The sequence below is a fragment of the Salvelinus fontinalis genome, chromosome 31, assembly GCF_029448725.1.
Source record: "Salvelinus fontinalis isolate EN_2023a chromosome 31, ASM2944872v1, whole genome shotgun sequence".
Classification (NCBI taxonomy): domain Eukaryota; kingdom Metazoa; phylum Chordata; class Actinopteri; order Salmoniformes; family Salmonidae; genus Salvelinus; species Salvelinus fontinalis.
Genome location: NC_074695.1, coordinates 44,047,673 through 44,069,843, shown reverse-complemented (window position 1 = coordinate 44,069,843; position 22,171 = coordinate 44,047,673). Strand labels below are relative to the sequence as shown.

Genomic DNA, 22,171 nt, shown 5'->3' with positions numbered 1-22,171 from the left:
CATGGGCCAACATCCCTGTGGAACACTTTCAACACCTTGTAGAGTCCATGCCCTGACGAATTGAGGCTGTTCTGTGTGCAAAAAGGTGTGCAACTCAATATAAGGAAGGTGTTTATTGTATAAAAATCACATGATTTGATCGCAATTGAGTCCCAAATCAGAACTACAGCCATCTAGACTAGAGCTAGGGCTCAAATTAGGTAAATTCTTCATTGCATTTGACATGCCTTCAAAAAGTATTCACACAACTTGACTTTTGCCACATTTTATTGTGTTACAGCCTGAATTTAACATGGAATAAATCGTTTTTTTGGCACTGGCTTACACACAATACCCCATAATGTCAAAGTGGAATTATGTTTTTCAACTCATTTTTTTTACAAATTAATAAAACATTTAAAGTTTAAATGTCTTGAGTCAATAAGTATTCAACCCTTTTGTTGAGACAAGCCACAATAAATTCAGGAGTAAACATGTGCTTAACAAGTCACATAATAAGTTGCATGGACTCACTCTGTGTGCAATAATAGTGTTTAACATGATTTTTGAATGACTACCTCATCTCTGTATCCCACACATGCAATTATCTGTAAGGTCCCTCAGTCGAGCAGTGAATTTCAAACACAGATTCAACCACAAAGACCAGGGAGGTTTTCCAATGCCTCGCAAAGAAGGGCACCTATTGCAAGATCGGTAAAAAATAAAACATTGCATATCCCTTTGAGCATGGTGAAGTTATTAATTACACATTGGATGGTGTATTAATACACCCAGTCACAACAACGATAAAGGTGTCTTCCTAACTCAGTTGCCGGAGAGGAAGGATACCGCTCAGGGATTTCACCATTAGGACCAATGTTGACTTCAAACTGAGGATGGGTCAACAAAATTATAATTACTCCACAATACTATAAAGAAGGAAGCCTGTACAGAATAAAAATATTCCAAAACATGCATTCTGTTTGCAACAAGACACAAAAGTAATACTGTAAAAAACGGGGCAAAGCAATTACATTCTTCTCCAGATGTGGAAAGCTTTGAGACTTACCCAGAAAGACTCACAGCTGTAATTGCTGCCAAAGTTGCTTCTATAAAGTATTGACTCTTATGTAAATGAGATATTTTCAATACATTTGCTAAAATAAAAAAAAACATGTTTTCACTTTGTCATTATGGGATATTGTGTGTAGATGGGTGGGCTTTTTCTAAATGTAATTTTATTTATTTAATTCAGGCTGTAACACAACAAAATGTGAAATAAGTAAAGGGGTATGCATACTTTCTGAATGCCCTGTATACAGCATATCTCTTATGCAAAGCACTGATAACAAAATTATTTTTTATTTGCGATCTGCTGAATATAGTTTTATTGTAACTAAAATATGTTCATGGCATTATAGGAAAGCAGTGCTATTTCAGAGGGACAACCCAGCTGGCACATAACGTTCGGAGAACCATATGTTTCTTAGAGCTTGGTGAGAATGTGGTTGTTCAATGATTATTTTTTCATACAACCTTCCCACAACTTTCTGGGAATGGTGCAGGATAGTTGTTTGGCTTTGAAACATTTTCAGCACATTTAAGGAACTTAACAAAAATACATTATTTTCTTGGCATTTCATTACTTTACCAGAATGTTTCCTAAAAGTTCAAACATGGTTACATTTCATAAAAAATTTGTCAATGCTCTAAGAACGTTCTAGAACTGGTTTGACATTAGGAATGCTCTAAAATAGTTCAGAGAAGGTTAAGTAACAACATTCTTCTGTGGGAATTTCAGTACTTCAGCATAACGTCGTTCTATTTAGAGTCATGTTCTGAAATTGTTCCAAAAACGTTAAGAAACAATATTCTTCTGTGGAAATTTCAGTTCTTCAGCATTACATTTCCTGCAGGCTTCCTCATGGTTCTATTTAAAGGATCATTCTGACACTTTATAATCAGTTATTATGCCTTTAGTATTGTAACGACCCGGTATTGTGTTCTGTGTTTGTGGGTGTGTTATTGTTCTCATGGCTACTAGCAGGGGTTGAATATGTCAGGACAGATGGAAAGGTTGGGGGGGTATGATGGGTAATACCGCGGGATTTGGAAATGCATAAATAGGGATTACTGTCTCATTGTTCTCTCTCTTCTGTTCGTGCCTTGATCTGTTCCTATGAGAGTGACTCTTGACCCGACAGGGTAACATTGTGTACGTTCGGCATTTAGCGGCGTGGGTTGTGGCCGGAACAATAGCCCAGTTTATGAATAAACCTGTGTTCTGACCTGCACACCTAGAGTCCGTCTCTTTTCCCTTTATGACCCAGCCGGGTCATTACATTGGTGTCAGAAGTGCTTTCGAACTACGGGATCGTGACTAGGCGAGTTAGCTGTTCAGTATAGGCCGGGTTGGCTTTAGCGTGACTCGCATCTACGGTCATGTCGCTTGGGGCGAGGCGGAAAATTAAGGAAGAGTCGGACAAAGTGTCCGTTGTGGGCTCGGGGGTACCCGGTCGGGAGGGTCAGGCGGCGACTGCCGTAGGGAAGCTGGAGAGCCACATGGCGGGAGTTAAATTGTCAGTCAGCAAGATGGCAGAACTGGCGGGTTTTCCTTCGCATCGCTCGAGAGCTGACGTCACGGCGACGGGGATATCGACGTCACCGGGTGCGGAAATGGCTGGGCCTGCTAAGGTAAACAGAGATGGCGGCGACCTATTGCCATTAGCCACGGTAGCGGCTAAACTACCAAAGTTCAATGGACAAGGTAAATGGGAAGTTTTTTTCACTCAATTCGAGTTGTTGGCTAGAGCCGGGAGGTGGTCTGACGAGACGAAAGCGTTACAGCTTGCCCTGAGCCTGGCGGAGGAGGCGTCGGAATGCCTGCTAACGCTAGCCCCGGGCGATAGGGGCGACTACGGTGCGCTAGTGGAGGCATTGGGGGGCCGTTTCGGCAGCGACGCGCAGCCCAACATGCTGCGTATTGAACTGTGTAACAAAAAGAGACTTCAGGGGGAATCATTAAAGGCGTTGGCAAGTGGTATTCTGAGCCTGACCAGGCGGGCTTATGCAACTATGCCGATTGGGGTGCAAGACGAGCTGGCACGGGACAGTTTTATTAGAGCGCTCTCTTCCACCGAACTGGGTAAGCATGTTCAGATGGCGGACCCACCATCTCTGCAGGCTGCAGTGGAGATAGCCAGGAAGAGGGAGCTGATCTGGGGTGAGGGAGTGAGAGTGGAAGTCACCAGTCAACCAGAGGTGAGAGCAGCGGTGGCTGGGGTGCCAGGGGTCACAAAGCCAGAGTGGGTTGACGAGTTGGGCGGGCTGGTCAAGACTGCTTCGCTTGTCATGGAGAGGGGCTCAAGGCAACGTCGCAGTGTCAGCTCAACTCCTATTGTCTGCTGGGGTTGTGGCCAACCTGGCCACATTCAGCGGGAGTGTGGCAGATTCCCCCGTCACCAGGGAAACGACAACGGGTTCTCGCGCAGGGGGCAGCGCGGATCCACCCCCCCGCCCCCGAACCCACTGTAAGCAAAGGAGGTACCCAGCAGCGCAGACAAGAGGGTGGGGTCCTGCTCCCCCAGGGTGTAGCTGCCGCCGTGTTTCCTAGTCCGGTAGTTGTGGTGGGACGTACCACCGTTGGGGACTTCTGCAATGTCGTCGTCAAGGTAGAGGGGGTGGAATGTTTGGCCCTGGTCGACACGGGCTCTACAGTAACCCTGGTGAGACCAGACATACTACCTGTTGGGGTGCGGGTGGAGCCGACCCATGTCCAGCTACGGACTGTCACGGGGGAGCTAGCCCCCATGTTAGGGAAGTGTCAGCTATCTGTGACTGTGGGGGGGAGAACTGTGGGGTGTCCGGTGTGGGTAGCAGCGGTGCAGGACCCCTGTATACTGGGAATGGACTTTTTGAAAAACTGTGGGGCTCAGTTGGACTTAGCGTCAGGTACTTTGAGGCTGTCGGGGGGGCCCACAGTGGGAATGTCGCCTTCGGGAGGGCCAGCAGGGGGCAGGGCTGTTCCTCCGTCTTCCTCCAAGCTTGCAGAAACTCCACCGGTCATCCCGGCTGCTCCCTTGGTCGTTGTGCCATCCCAGCAGCTGTCTCCGGCGGCGACGGCCTTCCCTCCCCATCATGGTGCAAGCACAGGCAGCCCAGTAGCCCAAAACACACTGGCCCCTTCAACCCATCAGCCCGACGGGGGGAAGGAGGAAGCTATCGACGCCGTCGAGGCTGTGTGGCTGAAGAACTGTCAGGGTCTGGATGAGGGACAACAGAGACAGTTAAAGCAGCTGCTGTTGGACTTTAAAGATAGCTTCGCTTGGGGGGAAGATGAGGTAGGACAAACGCACCTAGTTCAGCACGAAATAGACACTGGGGACGCCCGACCCATTAAAATTCGGCCCCGTCGTATTCCCCTTGCCAGGAGGGAAGCAGCAGACACAGCTATTGTTGACATGTTGCGGGCTGATTTCATTGAGCCATCAGATAGCCCATGGTCCGCGCCGGTCGTCATGGTGCCTAAGAAAGGGGGTAAACTTAGGTTTTGTGTTGACTACAGGGGCCTAAATTCTGTCACCACTAAAGACTCTTATCCCCTACCGAGGATTGATGAGTCGCTAGACCACGTGAGAGGGTCCTCGTGGTTCTCCTCCCTTGATCTGCGCAGTGGCTACTGGCAGGTGCCCCTCTCGCCAGGGGCACGTGAAAAAACGGCCTTCTCCACAGATAGGGGCCATTGGCAGTTCAAGGTGCTGTGCTTCGGGCTCTGTAATGCTCCTGCCACCTTTGAGAGGCTCATGGACAGAGTGCTGGCGGGGGTTCCGAGAGACGAGTGTGTTGTGTACCTAGACGACATATTGGTGCACGGCACATCGTTTGAGGGGGCACTGGGGGCAATTAGGCGAGTGTTGGAGAGAATCTCGGGGGCGGGGCTAAAATTACATCCGGGAAAGTGCCATTTCATGCAAAGGGAGGTGGCGTTCCTGGGGCATCAGCTGGGTGGTGAGGGCATCAGCACGATGCCAGACAAAGTAGAGGCTGTGAGGGGGTGGCCAGTTCCAGGGGGAAAAAAAGAGGTTAAGAGCTTCCTGGGACTGGCATCCTACTATCGTAGGTTTGTGAAGGGGTTTGCGGGGATAGCGGCTCCTTTGAACCAGCTACTCAAGGAGGACACTGTTTTTCAGTGGACCGAAGAGCACCAGCGGGCGTTTGAGGCCCTCAAACGGGCCCTGATGGAGGCCCCTGTCCTGGCCTCACCAGACCCGAACCGTCCGTTCATCCTGGACACCGACGCAAGCAATGAGGGTTTGGGGGCTGTGCTGGCTCAGCGGGGTCCTGATGGGGAACACGTAGTAGCTTATTACAGCAGGACTTTTGATAAGGCTGAAAAACGCTACTGCGTGACAAGGAGAGAGCTTTTGGCTGTCGTGGCAGCAGTACGCCATTTCAAGTACTACCTGGGGGGCCTGCCGTTTGTGGTCCGGACGGATCACTCCGCCCTGCAGTGGCTTCTCTCCTTCAAAGAGCCAGAGGGTCAGATTGCCCGCTGGCTGGAGGAGCTACAACCCTACGACTTCCAGGTGGAGCACAGAGCCGGCCTTCGCCACAGCAATGCAGACGCCTTGTCCCGCCGCCCGTGTGCTGAGGATGGCTGTGGGTACTGCGCCAAACGGGTGGAGCGAGAGAGAGAACTGTGCAGGGAGGAGGGAGTCACCGCCACGGTGAGTCAGCTGAGTGTGACAGAGTGCCGGGAGCTTGAGGCTGTGGACGTTGGGGAGTGGAGGCGTCGCCAGGAGGAGGACGCAGAGCTGCGTCCTGTGCTGCGGTGGGTGGAAGAGAGAAGACGACCGCCGTGGGGGGAAGTAGCCCCTCTATCACCAGTCACCAAAGGACTGTGGGCTAAATTCACAGTCCTTAGAGTGGCTGAGGGAGTGCTCCAGAGGGGGTGGAAAAAGCCAGCGACTGGAGAAATTACGTGGCAGGTAGTGGTGCCCAAAAGGCTGCAGGGGAGCGTGTTACAGCAGCTTCATGGGGGAGTAGGCGCAGGGCATTTTGGGGTCTCCAAAACGTTAAAGCGCATGCGTAAAGGCTTCTATTGGGCAAGGCACAGGAGGGATGTTGAGGACTTTTGTAGGCAGTGCGACGAGTGTGCTGCTAAAAAAGGACCTCCAGGTCAGTCACACGCCCTCCTACAACAATTCCCAGTAGGGGAGCCCATGGAGAGACTGGGGGTAGACATAGTAGGGCCGTTTCCAACCACAGACAGCGGTAACAGGTGGATTCTAACCGCCATGGACTACTTCACCAAGTGGCCGGAGGCTTACGCTCTCCCAGACCAGGAGGCGGGGACAATAGCTGATGCGTTGGTGGGGGGAATAATCAGTCGGTTTGGGGTGCCACAGTCTATTCACAGCGACCAGGGAAGAAACTTCGAGTCACGGGTGTTCTCAGAGTTGTGTAGACGGTTGGGCGCGGAGAAGACGCGCACTACTCCGCTTCACCCGCAGAGCGATGGGTTGGTGGAAAGATTTAACAGAACATTAGCACAGCAGCTGGCCATCGTTACCTCAAAACACCAGAGAGATTGGGACACCCACTTACCGTTTATTCTTATGGCGTGTAGGTCGGCTGTTCAAGAATCGACTGCGTGCTCCCCAGCACTACTAATGTTAGGTCGTGAGTTGCGCACCCCAGCCGAACTAACGTTTGGCCACCCTCCTGATAATGACGACGGGGTTTTGCCTGGCCCGAACTATGTGTGTCGTCTGCAGAACCGGTTAGAAGCGGCTCACACCTTCGCAAGAGAGCAACTCGAAAACGCAGGGGTGCGCCAAAAGCGCCACTACGACTCGCGCGCTAGGGGGAGGCACTTTGGAGCGGGAGAATGTGTGTGGCTTCACAACCCCACGCGCAAGAAGGGGCGGTGCCCAAAGCTGGACAGTGCATGGGTGGGGCCGTGTCTGGTGATAGAGAGAGTGGGGGAGGTGACGTACCGGGTGGAGGTTCCCCCACGGAGCAGGAAGGTGGTGGTCCACCGGGATCGATTGGCACCCTACAGAGGGAGGAAAACGGTAGGGAATGGGAGTGAGGGCTCTGATGTGAGCCCACGGGAACAGTCTAACGAGGAGACTCTAGCACAACCTGAGCCTGGGGAGGGGGCTGCTTCTTCGGAGGGCGCTGGAAATGACATTGGGGCAGAGGAGCGTTCTGTGGGGCCACCGCTGAGAGTCACGGGGAGGCCCAAGAGACTGATGCGACCTCCGGGTCGTTTTAAGGATTTTGTTGTGTAACCCTAGGGGCTAGGGTTTAGAAAGGGGGGGGCTATGTAACGACCCGGTATTGTGTTCTGTGTTTGTGGGTGTGTTATTGTTCTCATGGCTACTAGCAGGGGTTGAATATGTCAGGACAGATGGAAAGGTTGGGGGGGTATGATGGGTAATACCGCGGGATTTGGAAATGCATAAATAGGGATTACTGTCTCATTGTTCTCTCTCTTCTGTTCGTGCCTTGATCTGTTCCTATGAGAGTGACTCTTGACCCGACAGGGTAACATTGTGTACGTTCGGCATTTAGCGGCGTGGGTTGTGGCCGGAACAATAGCCCAGTTTATGAATAAACCTGTGTTCTGACCTGCACACCTAGAGTCCGTCTCTTTTCCCTTTATGACCCAGCCGGGTCATTACAGTATATATGCAGTACCGTAAGATTTGATACATTTTGATGTTTTATGGTTTTTGTTAGTCATACTGCACAATTCCTTGTTTTTGTTATTTTGAAGCTTCTTTATTGCCCTTGTCTACAGCATATTACGATTCCCAGGGTGCATTTATTCATCCATTATGCAATGCTCTGCCTCGTTAGCCTGCAATTAGCTTAGCTAGCTGGCTATCAAGCCCAAATGAAGCTTAGTCTAAACATGAAGCTTAGCCCAAGTGAAGCTTATGTCATAAGTTATGAGTGCATTTCACATTACTTATGGGTTGTAAATATATTATAAATCTTGCATGAATGTCATGCTAAATACATGTTAATGTCATTGTCACCAATTAACTGCAATGCACTCGAAAATAATTTGAAGATAGATACTAAGTAGGTAGTTACACTAACCATAACACAGAGTTACTGTATCTAGCCAGTTAGCATGCTAGTTATCCTGACTGCTACATCCGAAATAATAGTATTTGCAACGATAACAGCCAAGTTTCATTTTAGCGACTGTCTTATAAACAACAGTCCAAACAACATGAAACATTAGGCCTAGCTAAATAGCTAAACCTGCTGCATCTGAAATAAAGTGTTTTCAAATATGACAGTGACTTTCCAAACATCCATCCAACAACACTTAGATGCCTATTGGATATGGACGAAGCCATCGGTGACATCACCATGTTGTTTTCTATGAAAATGATCAGTTGCGCGTTTGATGATTAGGAAATGTCATTTCAGCGTGTCGCCATCTTGCTACATGGAGGAGTTTTTGGAAACATTGCATGCGCAGTTTGAGCGACTCTAGGAAGTGATGTTGCATGCTAGCACAGTGCTGCCCCCTCTCAATGAGTATCTCAAGTTGAAGGCCGACCAAAGTACTGCAGGCTGCCATTAGCAACTAAATTGTCCTTATAACTTTGTATGTGTGTGATTTTAAAGTAATCGGTTCAAGGACATACACTACATGACCAAAAATATGTGAACACCTGCTCGTCAAACATTTCATTCTCATTCCAAAATCATGGTCATTAATATGTAGTTGGTCCACCTTTGCTGCTATAACACTTTCTTGGGTAGGCTTTCCACTAGATGTTGGAACATTGCTGCGGGGATTTGCTTCCATTCAGCCACAGGAGAATTAGTGAGGTCCGGCACTGATGTTGGGCAATTAGGCTTGGTTTGAAGTCGGCGTTCCAATTCATCCTAAAGGTGTTCGATGGGGTTAAGGTCAGGGCTCTGTGCAGGCCAGTCAAGTTCTTCCACACCGATCGACAAACCATTTCTGTATGTATCTAGCTTTGTGCACGGGGGCATTGTCATGCTGAAACAGGAAAGGGCCTTCCCCAAACTGTCGCCACATTGTTGGAAGCACAGAATTGTCTAGAATGTCATTTTATGCTGTAATGTTAAGATTTCCCTTCACTGGAACTAAGGGCCCTAGCCCAAACCATGAAAAACAGTCCCAGACCATTATTCCTCCTCCACCAAACTTTCCAGTTGGCACTATGCATTGGGGCAGCTAGTGTTCTCCTGGCATCCGCAAACCCAGATTAGTCTGTCGGACTGCGAAGCGTGATTCATCACTCCAGAGAACGCGTTTCCACTGCTCCAGAATCCAATGGCTTTCCACCACTCCAGCCAACGCTTGGCATTGCGATCTTAGGCTTCTGTCCGGCTGCTCGGCCATGGAAATCTATTTAATGAAGCTACCGACGAACAGTTCTTGTGATTGAGGGTGACTGTTGTCGACGTGTGCAGAGGGTCCCTGGTTCGAGCCCAGGTAGGGGTGAGGAGAAGGACGGAAGCTACACTGTTACATACAGTCAATGGTTGTTAGTCCAGGACTAGGCTTAATCTGTATCTGGGAAACCGGCCCTGCATGGATAAATAAAAAGATGCTAAATGTTGACATCACTCTTTTGCAGACCTGGAAAATGTTGTGAAGATGTCAGTGTTATCTAGACTACAGAACTTCCCACTCAATGTATGCAGGAATTAAAGCACAACCCTAGTCCACTATAGTAGGCCTATTCATATTGACCATATATACTGTACATCGTCAAATCACGTCATCATGAAATTACTTTACAAAACCATTGTGTAAGCCTAGGCCTAATGACTGGTCTGCTGAAATAGTTACCCTGAACCACAGGCGTTCGTTTGGGGCAGCCAAACTGGAGGGCATTGCTTTACCCACCATGCATTACATGGTTAACCCTATGCTGAAGGTCCAGCAGGTCTGTATCTGTCTTAATATCTATTAGTGTATATTTTAAACCATTATTCTATATTTGATAGTAGTTTCATAGACCATAGGCTGGGAAATGTGTAATTGTTTAAAGTACCTGTCCAGTGTTTCCAGATTTCTATGAAATATGACCTAACCTACAATGAGTGAAATAGTATTCCTTAAAAATTAAAAGTATGTTAAAAGAAGATTTTGTGTTGGAATGGTGTGGGCGTACCCCTACAACAGAATGGTATGGGGGTATACGGTCATAAAAAAAATATTCATGTCAGTGGACCACTGATGGGCCTAAGAAATTCCAGCCTTTAGCTATGGCCATGTAAGAGTAAAAAGTAACATATCTATAAATAGTTTAAACTTTTAGTACATGCCCACATCTAAGACAACCTGTTCATGAAACAATAACATTTTATTGAGATCATTTCAGTGTTAATTAAGTACTTCTGTTTGACATTCTCGGAATGTGTACTCATATATAGCCATTGTTTTCAAATGTTCCGCGCATGACACTTCATTCCTGAAACAAGTGACTGATATCTGGAGTGCCACTCAGACTTCACCCAACATCAATGCAACCCTGACACAAATGGGACAACAGTAACACGTTTTTAAAAGGGAGTTTGGGAAGTTAAAGGGGAGTGTATCTGAATAGGCATATGTAGAACAGATTCTATGGCGTAATAATGCTGCATTCATAACCAAGTGGGAAGGTGGTATTTACCAGATACGACTGGGAAAAAATCCACTTATAACCACCACAACTGTTAATTACTAGTGGGGAACTCATCCTCGAGCACCTTCTCCCACATGCTGACATCACCTGAGGAAATTCCCTCGATAACAGCATTTTCTTCATTAAATGCAACATAAAATCTGTTTTTTTCAACACCAATTTGTTTATATGACAGATTTTGGTTTATGGTTGACGCAGCTTGTTGGCCAATAGCCAATCTGCGTTTCTCAAAGCATGTGAATGCATCCAACATGACTTTACAATGGGTATTTACTACCGAACACAGCAAATGTCACTGCTGGCGGGAGGAGACTGGTGAGATGAACCACTGCAGTAGGTTACACCACTAAGAGCTTATAAAACACAAATACTGTCAGATGACACCAAATGAGGGGGCAGAAACAATCCTGGTAGGTTCAGGATCACAAATGTGATTTGTTTGTTTTACTCATACTTTGATGACATTTTACAAAATGGGTTGTTCAAGACTGCACAGAGTTAAAAACCAACAGTCACTCCTGTCCAATAATCCTGAACATACCCCGTCGTAGTGGCCACCGTTAACGTTCACTGACTGCACCCAACACTACAGGGGCACTATTCATAAGGTTGTGGAAATCACATACTGTTGTAACTGTTGAGAACCATTTGGGAGAATTGAACAAACGTATCCACACTTCTGAACATAGCGAATACAATGGTGGTACTCTTGTTACTTGGTAATACGTGCAATAACAATGAGTTAAAGTAATTAAAATTCACGTGTTCATTACTGAATATATAACAGTAACTTTAGAACACCCCACAAAACAGACCAACAAACGTAATATTAGTTTCTCTTCTCAGTAAGTTAACTGTTCCCTGAAAATGACTGCTAGCCTATTTAATGGTTGTAAGTGCATGGCTGGCATAGGCAACATAGAATGATGTTCAATTGAAACTTCAAGTGCCAGAGAGGAAACCAGCTCGCTGCAGAATAACAATAAGAGGGCAGGAGGAGAATAAATAAACCTGATGACCTGTAGGCACGGTGTGATACAAAATATTAGAAGACGAGAAATCCCATGAGCCTCGAATGCAACCCGGTTCAACCCCGTTTACTGCTGCGTTCATAACCAAGTGGGAAGTCGGAATATGCCACATACGACTTGGAAAAAGCCACTTGAAAGGCCCTCCGACTGGTAATTACTAGTGGGAAACAATCCTGAGCTCCCACATGGAGACTTCTGACGTCACCTACTAAGGAAATTACCTTGATAACGACAATTAAATGCAACAACATTTATAAAAATGAATCTATTAATATGGTTTTTGAATACTATCATTTGTTTGCAAACATGATAGCTGTACTTTACGCAGCTTGTTTGCCATTTGCCAATAGGCTTTTCTCAACAAGTTCAAAGCATGTGAATGCATCCAACTAGTATTTAAGACCTCACAACTGGTAAATTCCCACCTCCCATTTGGTTACGAACGCAGCATGCCGTCATCAGCTTCACTGTGTACCCAACAGTGTGTACCCTGCTTGTATGGGCAGTCCGCTGAGGGAAGGATGCGTTCTTGTGACAGAAAATGAGTGGGCCAATACAAGAGGTGGCTGTGCTGGCAGATTAGGGGGAGGTCTCCCTTTCAGGGGAAATGTCTGAATTCCATTGAGATGGCGGCTGATCATTTCTCTGCGACTGCGGCTGCCATGGGGATGCGGATTGTGGCCTGTGCCGTTGCTGCCAGCTCCTCGATCTCTGTGTTTAACCGCCTGATGACCCACTCCATCGCCTCTCGTCCCTGAACAAAATACCAAACACACATGGGGAAGTTATGGACTGAACATGGATGAGATTGTGTTCTCATACTATTTCCATTCAAATATTCCATCCAGGCTGCAGGTGTAAAGTGAGAGGACTTACTTTGCCTGCGTTTGCCGAGATGGTTTTGGCCATGAGCCCCTCCAGGTAACTGCTCAGACTAATTCCTTTCACAGAGATAAGTGCCTCTTGTGTCAGTATGGTCCTAAACATAAGGATAAAAGAAGAAAAAGTTTAGCTGTGAAACTCAAACCCATTTATACATTTTGCTGTATTTAAACTTTAAAATGAACCCATAAAAAAAAAGGTGTGTGTGTACATCTTACTTTTCGGGATCCTGCGGATGCGGCCTGTATGTTAACTTCTCGTCCACAGATACTATGTTAGTACATGAAATCTGAAAGCAGAGGGAAGTGCATCAATGTCAGTTTACAGGGATAAGAGAGTTAGCTACACTATCCACAAATGTACACTGAACAAACAGTGTACATTTGCAACGGGTAAAGTGCTGGTCCCATTTTTCCTGTGCTGAAATAAAAGATCCCAGAAATGTTCCACAAGCACAAAAAGAGTATCCCTCTCAAATGTGGTGTGCAAATTTGTTTACATCCCTGTTAGTGAGTATTTCTCATTTGCCAAAATCCTCCATCCACCTGACAGGTGTGGCATATCATGAAGCTGTTTAAACAGCATTATCATTACACAGGTGCACCTTGTGCTGGGGGACAGAATGCCACAGATGTTTCAAGTTGAGGTGTGCAATTGACATGCTGGCTGCAGGAATGTCCACCAGAGCTATTGCCAGAGAATGTAATGTTAATTTATCTAATATAAGCCGCCTCCAACATCATTTTAGAGAATTTGGCAGTACGTCCAACAAGCCTCAACTGCAAACCATGTGTAACCACGTCAGCCCAGGACCTCCACATCCGGCTTCTTCGACTGCGGGATCATCTTGAGACCAGTCACCCGGACAGCTGATGAAACTGGGTTGGCACAAGCAAAGAATTTCAGCAGAAACCGTCTCAGGGAATCTCCTCTGTGTGATCGTCGTCCTCACCAGGGTCTTGACCTGACTGCAGTTCGGCATCGTGTGGGCAAATGCTCACCGTCGATGGCCACTGGTATGCTGGAGAAGTGTGCTCCTCACCTCTTGAATCCCGATTTCAACTGTACCGGGCAGACGACGTGTATGGCGTTGTGTGGGCGAGTGGTTTGCTGATATCAACATTGTGAATAGAGTGCCCCATGGTGGGGGTGGGGTTATGGTATGGGCAGGCATAAGCTATGCAAACAATTGCCTTTTATCGATGGCAATTTGAATGCACAGAGATACCGTGACGAGATCCTGAGGCCCACTGTCTTTGCATTCATTCCCCGCCTCATGTTTTAGCCTGAATGCACAGCCCCATATCCCAAGGATCTGTACACAATTGCTCAAAGTAGTAAATGTCCCAGTTCTTCCATGGCCTGCATACTCACCAGACATGTCACTCATTGAGCATATTTGGGACGCTCTGGATCGACATGTACAACAGCGTGTTCAAGTTCCTGCCAATATCCAGCAACTTGTTCCTGCCAATATCCAGCAACTTGTTCCTGCCAATATCCAGCAACTTGGCACAACCATTGAAGAGCGGGACAAGATTACACTGGCCACAATCAACAGCCTAATCAACTTTATTCAAAGGAGATGTGTTGCGCTGCATGAGGTAAATGGGTCTCACCAGATACGGACTGGTTTTCTGATCCACGCCACTACCTTTAAGATGTGTGACCAACAGCTGCATATGTGAAATTCATAGATAAGCCTAATAATTTTATTTCAATTGACTGATTTCCTTATATAAACTGTAACTCCGTAAAATCTTTGAAATTGTTGCATGTTGTGTTTATATTTTTGTTTAGTGTACATCCGACAATAGGTTTGAACTCACATTTGTAGATTGCAGCTCAAAAGTCTTTTCCTTGGGGTCCACCACCGAATGTTCCTGGATGTATGTGTTGGTTCGTGTTATACCAATGAGCTGGGATTTAAAAAATAAAATAAAATACAATGACATCACTGTCAGTGACAAGTTTGACATCAATGACAAAACATCCTCAGATCTGCTGATTCACAAGTTAAGGTTTAAGAAACATTTACCCAACAACTTCATGCGGTCTTGATTACACAACACCAGTCTGAACCGTCTAGCTGAGACAACCTTCAGTAGAAGGTCTAGCAGCGCTGAGGTCACGGCAGTGCGCAATCATGTAACTACCACAGAGCTGTACAGACAGCCAACTGTTCTGAGCATTACCCACTTCCCCCTGTTCACTGGAATGAGCATCATTCAATATTTTGCCTAGTCTAACAGAAAGCCTACACATACTGACTTAGGTTTATTTCAGGGGCTAACTGCTCCGATTGAATTAGTCAACATTAGTACACTCAACTTCTGATAAACGCAATGGATTTGGATTGTTGCGTGTGCAGAAAAGTATATCAATATCTACAGCAGTGAGACTGGTGACCTGCAATGCACTTATCAGGATAATCATATCAGCGGCAATATTGGAGACAGGCATCCAGTGTGCTGAGGACTTACAGTCTTGGCCAAGGAGGGCAGTCCCCATTCTGTGCTGAGCAGTCTGTTGCTGTATAGCCGGCCCTGTGTGTCCACATGTCTGTTCAACACATCCACCCCTACCACGCCAGGGTTCATTGGGTTGGGATACTTCTGCATTGCTGCCTTGGTCACAGTCTCCCACGGGTGGCTGTGGGGGGGGACAAGACAGGAAATCAATATGACTGTAATACTATCATAATGTGTGCATTTCATAATCTTATCAAGTGGACATCATGGCGTGCGCCAAAATGAATTCATTTGAAAACCTGTCCTGACATTTATCTGACTAAACTTCACGGTGAAGGAAGTTTCTGATGAACTCCAACAACTGAGTGGAGCAGAGACCAGGCTTTGGGGAATTCAGCTCTGACTAGTGATTAACCAAGGTCAATACTTATATATTAAAAATATATTATGAAACATTTACCTTGTACCCATGTTTGTCCTCTGTAGTGGCGTGCCTTTGTTAGCTGCAATTCATACTTATCAATAAACATTAATCAAATACAACCATCGACTGTTTCCTTGTTGAGATTCAAGTGACATGTGCATTTGCGCCGAGTAGTCAAATGGGAGCAACAGCAATGAGCAAACCGTCAATGGTTGTATTTGTTTAATGTTTATTTAAAAAGTATGGATTTCAGCAATCAAACAGACACGGAACTACAGAGTACAAACATACGTACGTAGAATGTAAGCATTTCAGAATTAACATTTTTTTTTTTTTTAAGTATCGACCTTGGGCGAATCGATGTAGTTGGAGCTGAATTCCACAAAGCCTGGTGTCTGCTCCACTCCATTGGTGGAATTAATCAGAAACTTCCTTCAACATGGAGTGGTTTAGCCAGCTAGACATTGTACTGTGGGACGTGTATTATGAAATATTCATTATGGGTTCAGTAATAGAAGTAAATGTACTTGGTTTGACCATGTATCCTTTAATGTACAAATGCAGCTTTGTTTACAATCGCATGCTAGGTTTCCATCCAATTGGCAACATGATTTATGCAAATATTCTAAAATGTGCATTTCCCCACCAGAGATGAGTTTCATTCAAATTGACTTGATGCAGATAAAAAGCTGTGTGTGATGACGTAGTGCAAATACACATACTTTTTGCAGTTAAATTCCCATGTACTAAATAAAAAAATACAAGTTAAATGGGCTTTGCATTTTCAACTCTATTGATGGTTCTCACAACAAAATAATGGTGTTATATAGCAAGTGTTGGTATTAGCAGGTGCACTCTAGCCAACAGGTTGCAGATGTAGGCTGGCCTACCCGCACTCTATTATGAGATTATAATGGACAAAAGAGCAAGATTATTTGTATTTGTCAAACAGGCAGCCAAGCATCGATGATCCTGTCACCAGAATAAGACCAACAATATTTATTGGAAAGGAATTAAATTGAGCACAACATCTGGCATTTTCTCAAACCTGTGAAGTTCTTCCTAACTTATTTTAACTGCATGCTTTCCCGCCTAGTCTTTGTGGAAAGACCACACATTGTCGCGTGACTCCAAGTTCTTCGATATTTATTCAATATTTCTCACAATTAATTTTAAAGATACGGTAGACAAGGTGGGATCTTTTTGTATTTTGTCAACGTTTGAAAAGTTTACAGACAAAATCTTCCAATCAGTCCAGCATTTTTTAAAGACATGTACTTGACTCGCATAAAATGGTAGGATGGAAACCTGGTTAGAGGCATAAATTCCCCAGAGTATTAAGCCCTGGTTATTGGGACATAAGAAACATGATCCCACCATTGTGCCTCCAGTACAGTAGGTAGGTAGTTAGCTAGCTAGCTGGCATATAACGCACTTTATTCGAGTCTCAGAGAGTGAATGCCTGTTTTTTGCATTTAACAGGGGCAGGCAATGTGAAATGTTGTGGCCTTTAACTGCCCCCCTACGATGAAATCGGAGAAGCGACAGTGGATCCGTCCGTTATGCACGCGTTCTCAGACAGCACGGACGATTGAGGAAACTTGGGTGAACAAAATTACACCGATTGGCCCAAGGTGGGAGTTAGTGTGACTAACACATTTAAGTTAATTACTATCTCAATTGGCCCAAGGTGTTACGACATGTTCACTGTTGCCATGTTTTAGCTTGTTGGCTTGGACTTGGACTGTTGCCGTTCTTATTATACCTCAGTGACCGTTATGTAATGAGAGAAACACCTTTAACGCCATTTCAATACAGCTACGTCCGGAAGTGACTTTTTCTATTGCAGGTTACGAAAACATAATGAATTCGCATGACCTTACAAGTATAGGTCAACCACCCGAATCCCGTGACATTTTGACAATTAACAAGTTCGACCACTGCTGGATACTTCGACTGGAATGTATTGACATAGTTATTTAGTTACGTGTAATGTGGCTAACTAGCAGCGTTAGCTAACTAGCTAGTATTATTTGGTAGGTTAAAAATCCTGTTTAGTGACTTTAATGTAATTATGGCTGGCTGTTCTCGATATCGTTGGCTTCTACGAATGGCGTTCAACAATAGCTAGCTACAACAGACAGAGTTTGATGTGTTGGCTAGCCAAATAGCTTGTTAGCTAGCTAGCTACAATGTTAGCTGCTCTAACTCTCATCAACTTGTAATGGCAGCAGGCTAGCGCTAGCTGGCTAACGTCAAAGAGCTAACGTTGGCCGGTTGGGAACCTAGCTACCACTACCAGCGCTAGCATGCTACAAACTTAAATAAGCTAGCAAGATAACGTAATATCAAGCGTATTTAAAATAAGCACTTTATAAATCCTTATTAATAAATTACTCACTTGAATATGTGTTCGGAGGTCCAGATCTTCATGTTTTAGACCGTTTTGTCAGGGCTTGCGAGTCGGCCACATATGACAGCTTGACCTCAGCTGTGAAGGAAACGACGTTGCCCACAAGTGGCAAAATTATGGTCCGTCCCCCTCCACCCACTTCTATAGAAAAAATGATCAACCAATCAGAGAAAAACATGACGGAGTTAACTGCATTAAAATCTCTGGAATTTTTCTGACAAGTATTTTTGAGTAAGAATTTATTTCGTACATATCTCCTTACATAACGTGAAAGGCTGTGTCTACCAATTTTAACGGGCTGTCAATCGCAAAGCACAGACAAAGACCCGCCCCCAGGAAGCGAGTCAACGCTAGGTTACAAGAGAAGATTGCGGAGAGAAGGCACAGTGGGCTAGTTATACAAATCTTTGGAGAATGTTATGACACAGCTAGAAAAATGGGTTAGTTATGAAAAAATAAATATTTGGTTAAGAGATATTAAAGAAAGGAGGAGATAGGGATCCCATTGGTCAATGAATTCTGAGAGTTCTGAGTTCTGTCCTACTATCCAGGTCTGTACTCAAACAATTTAAACTTCTACTTTTAAAAATCCACCGCTCTAAAAACAAGTCTCTCACCGTTGCCGCCTGCTATAGACCACCCTCTGCCCCCAGTTGTGCTCTGGACACCATATGTGAACTGATTGCCCCCCATCTATCTTCAGAGCTCGTGCTGCTAGGTGACCTAAACTGGGACATGCTTAACACCCGAGCCATCCTACAATCTAAGCTTGATGCCCTCAATCTCACACAAATTATCAATGAACCTACCAGGTACCACCCCAAAGCCGTAAACACGGGCACCCTCATAGATATCATCCTAACCAACTTGCCCTCTAAATACACCTCTGCTGTTTTCAACCAAGATCTCAGCGATCACTGCCTCATTGCCTGCATCCGTAAAGGGTCAACAGTCAAACTACCTCCACTCATCACTGTCAAACGCTCCCTGAAACACTTCAGCGAGCAGGCCTTTCTAATCTACCTGGCCCGGGTATCCTGGAAGGATATTGACCTCATACCGACAGTAGAGGATGCCTGTTTTTTGTTTTTTTAATGCCTCCCTCACCATCTTAAATAAGCATGCCCCATTCAAGAAATTTAGAACCAGGAACAGATATAGCCCTCGGTTCTCTCCAGACCTGACTGCCCTTAACCAACACAAAAACATCCTATGGCGTTCTGCATTAGCATTGAACAGCCCCCGTGATATGCAACTTTTCAGGGAAGTTAGAAACCAATATACACAGGCAGTTAGAAAAGCCAAGGCTAGCTTTTTCAAGCAGAAATTTGCTTCCTGCAACACAAACTCAAAAAAGTTCTGGGACACTGTAAAGTCCATGGAGAATAAGAGCACCTCCTCCCAGCTGCCCACTGCACTGAGGATAGGAAACTCTGTCACCACCGATAAATCCACTATAATTGAGAATTTCAATAAGCATTTTTCTACGGCTGGCCATGCTTTCCACCTGGCTACCCCTACCCCGGTCAACAGCCCTGCACTCCCCACATCAACTCGCCCAAGCCTTCCCCACTTCTCCTTCTCCCAAATCCAGTCAGCTGATGTTCTGAAAGAGCTGCAAAATCCGGACCCCTACAAATCAGCCGGGCTAGACAATCTGGACCCTTTCTTTCTAAAACTATCTGCCGAAATTGTTGCAACCCCCATTACTAGCCTGTTCAACCTCTCGTGTCGTCTGAGATTCCCAAAGATTGGAAAGCAGCTGCGGTCATCCCCCTCTTCAAAGGGGGGGACACTCTTGACCCAAACTGCTACAGACCTATATCTATCCTACCCTGCCTTTCTAAGGTCTTCGAAAGCCAAGTCAACAAACAGATTACCGACCATTTCAAATCCAACCACACCTTCTCCGCTATGCAATCTGGTTTCAGAGCTGGTCATGGGTGCACCTCAGCCACGCTCAAGGTCCTAAACGATATCTTAACCGCCATCGATAAGCATGCTTGTCTAATATGGTGAGGAAGTAACTTTTAAAGAATGACCAGGCATCCTCAACTGACGGGATGAGGTCAATATCCTTCCAGGGTACCCGGGCCAGGTCGATTAGAAAGGCCTGCTCGCAGAAGTGTTTTAGGGAGCGTTTGACAGTGATGAGGGGTGGTCGTTTGACCGCGGACCCGTGGCGGATACAGGCAATGAGGCAGTGATCGCTGAGATCTTGATTGAAGACAGCAGAGGTGTATTTGGAGGGCAAGTTGGTCAGGATAATGTCTATTAGGGTGCCCATGTTTACGGATTTAGGGTTGTACCTGGTGGGTTCCTTGATGATTTGTGTGAGATTGAGGGCATCAAGCTTAGATTGTAGGACTGCCGGGGTGTTAAGCATATCCCAGTTTAGGTCACCTAACAGAACAAACTCTGAAGCTAGATGGGGAGCGATCAATTCACAGATGGTGTCCAGGGCACAGCTGGGAGCTGAGGGGGGTCGGTAGCAGGCGGCAACAGTGAGAGACTTATTTCTGGAGAGATTAATTTTTAAAATTAGAAGTTCGAACTGTTTGGGCATAGACCTGGAAAGTATGACAGAACTTTGCAGGCTATCTCTGCAGTAGATTGCAACTCCTCCCCCTTTGGCAGTTCTATCTTGACTATCGTGTTATCGTGTTATAGTTGGGTATGGCAATCTCAGAATATTTGGTGGCCTTCCTAAGCCAGGATTCGGACACGGCAAGGACATCAGGGTTGGCAGAGTGTGCTAAAGCGGTGAGTAAGGCAAAGGGAGGAGGCTTCTGATGTTGACATGCATGAGGCCAAGGCTTTTTCGATCACAGAAGTCAACAAATGAGGGTGACTGGGGACATGCAGGGCCTGGGTTTACCTCCACATCACCCGAGGAACAGAGGAGTAGTAGGATGAGGGTGCGGCTAAAGGCTATCAAAACTGGTCGCCTAGAGCGTTGGGGACAAGGAATAAAAGGAGCAGATTTATGGGCGTGGTAGAATAGATTCTGGGCATAATGTGCAGACCAGGGTATGGTGGGGCACGGGTACAGAGGAGGCAAGCCCAGGCACTGGGTGATGATAAGAGAGGTTGTATCTCTGGACATGCTGGTCTCAATGGGTGAGGTCACCGCATGTGTGGGGGGTGGGACAAAGGAGGTATCAGAGGTACGGAGAGTGGGACTACGGGGTCCATTGCAAGCCAAAACAATGATAACTAGCCTGAAAAACAGTATGCAAGGCATATTGATATTTGAGAGAGACATACAATAAGGAATAAAGTGATTGCAGGTCTTGATTGGGAGAGCTAGCTAAAACAACAGGTGAGATAACAGCAGCTAGTCAGCTAACACAGCAACAGCAGGTAAAAATGGCGACGACTAGGCAGAGAGGGTCGGATTAACTACACACAGATCCTGAGTTAAAGCACAGAGCCGACAGATAAAACACAAATAAACAGAATGGAGTACCGTGAATTAATGGACAGTCAAGCAGGCATCAGCTATGTAGCCAAGTGATCATAGTGTCCAGGGGGTAGCCGTAGATGGAGCAGGGAGGCCTCCACTAAGCTAGCACGCGCGTTTAAAGTTAGTAGCCCGGGGGGGTGGTCTGCTCAGACAGAGGGGGTCTGCTCAGACGGAGGCCGGTTGAGGGCACAGCGGATGGGGTATTCGTCTGCAGACCAGACGTGGTCGTGTCGACAGAGAATCCAAGCCGGATGGCGATGGCGAAAGAGAGGTTGTGAATTGTAGAATTGTGTTTGCTAACTGGTGCTAGCTTCGTGGCAGTGGCGCTAGCTGCGCTAGCTGCAAGCTAGCTGTGAGGATCAGAAGTAGAGGCTCAGGGATTACGGCAGGAATCCGGCGTTGTTGTCGAGAGACAGTCCGATGCTGGTAAATTGGTGAGTAATATCCAGGCTAATAAGCAGACAGTTAGTAGACCGGGGCTAGCAAGTTAGCCTTTGGGGGACGTCGCGATGGGAGTAAGTCTGTTTTTGCATCTTCGTGCGGTGACGTCGATAGACCAGTCGTGGAGTTAGTAGGGTTCCAAGTAGCTCTAGGTAGCTAGTAGGCCTAGCAGGTTAGCAGAATGGGCATTCAGCGGGCATCGCGCCTGAGGGGCCTGTTGGAATTCTCGGGCAGATTATGTTGCATTCCAGTCGTAGAGGATCGGCGTGGTTCTGGGGGTACTGTCGGTACGGGGCACGGATATTGTAGCCCAGGAGTGGGCTTGGGTGGTAGCACAGGAGCCCTGGCCGTGCTAGCTTCAGGCTAATTG

At 46.3% G+C, this 22,171-nt stretch overlaps 1 protein-coding gene across 1 annotated transcript; it reads right to left on the bottom strand.

The window, feature by feature from the left end:
• Nucleotides 1-10,330: 10,330 nt before the first annotated feature.
• Nucleotides 10,331-18,138, bottom strand: LOC129830341 (PRELI domain containing protein 3B-like). Its single transcript, XM_055892851.1, has 6 exons — nucleotides 17,883-18,138; nucleotides 15,070-15,238; nucleotides 14,416-14,505; nucleotides 12,805-12,875; nucleotides 12,581-12,683; nucleotides 10,331-12,458 (listed from the first exon to the last, which is right to left on the bottom strand). The coding sequence occupies exons 1-6, from the start codon at nucleotides 17,912-17,914 to the stop codon at nucleotides 12,342-12,344; spliced, it is 582 nt and encodes a 193-aa protein (XP_055748826.1). The 5' UTR covers nucleotides 17,915-18,138; the 3' UTR covers nucleotides 10,331-12,341.
• Between the last annotated feature and the right edge of the window lie 4,033 nt (nucleotides 18,139-22,171).

Excerpts from the sequence above, each read along its gene's own strand:
- LOC129830341 (XM_055892851.1), bottom strand. The coding sequence starts at position 17,914 with ATGAAGATCTGGACCTCCGAACACATATTCAA. Across the intron at positions 15,239-17,882 it reads ACCTCCGAACACATATTCAA|CCACCCGTGGGAGACTGTGA; the intron begins GTGAGTAATTTA and ends CCCCCCCCACAG. Across the intron at positions 12,459-12,580 it reads TCTCGGCAAACGCAGGCAAA|GGACGAGAGGCGATGGAGTG; the intron begins GTAAGTCCTCTC and ends TATTTTGTTCAG.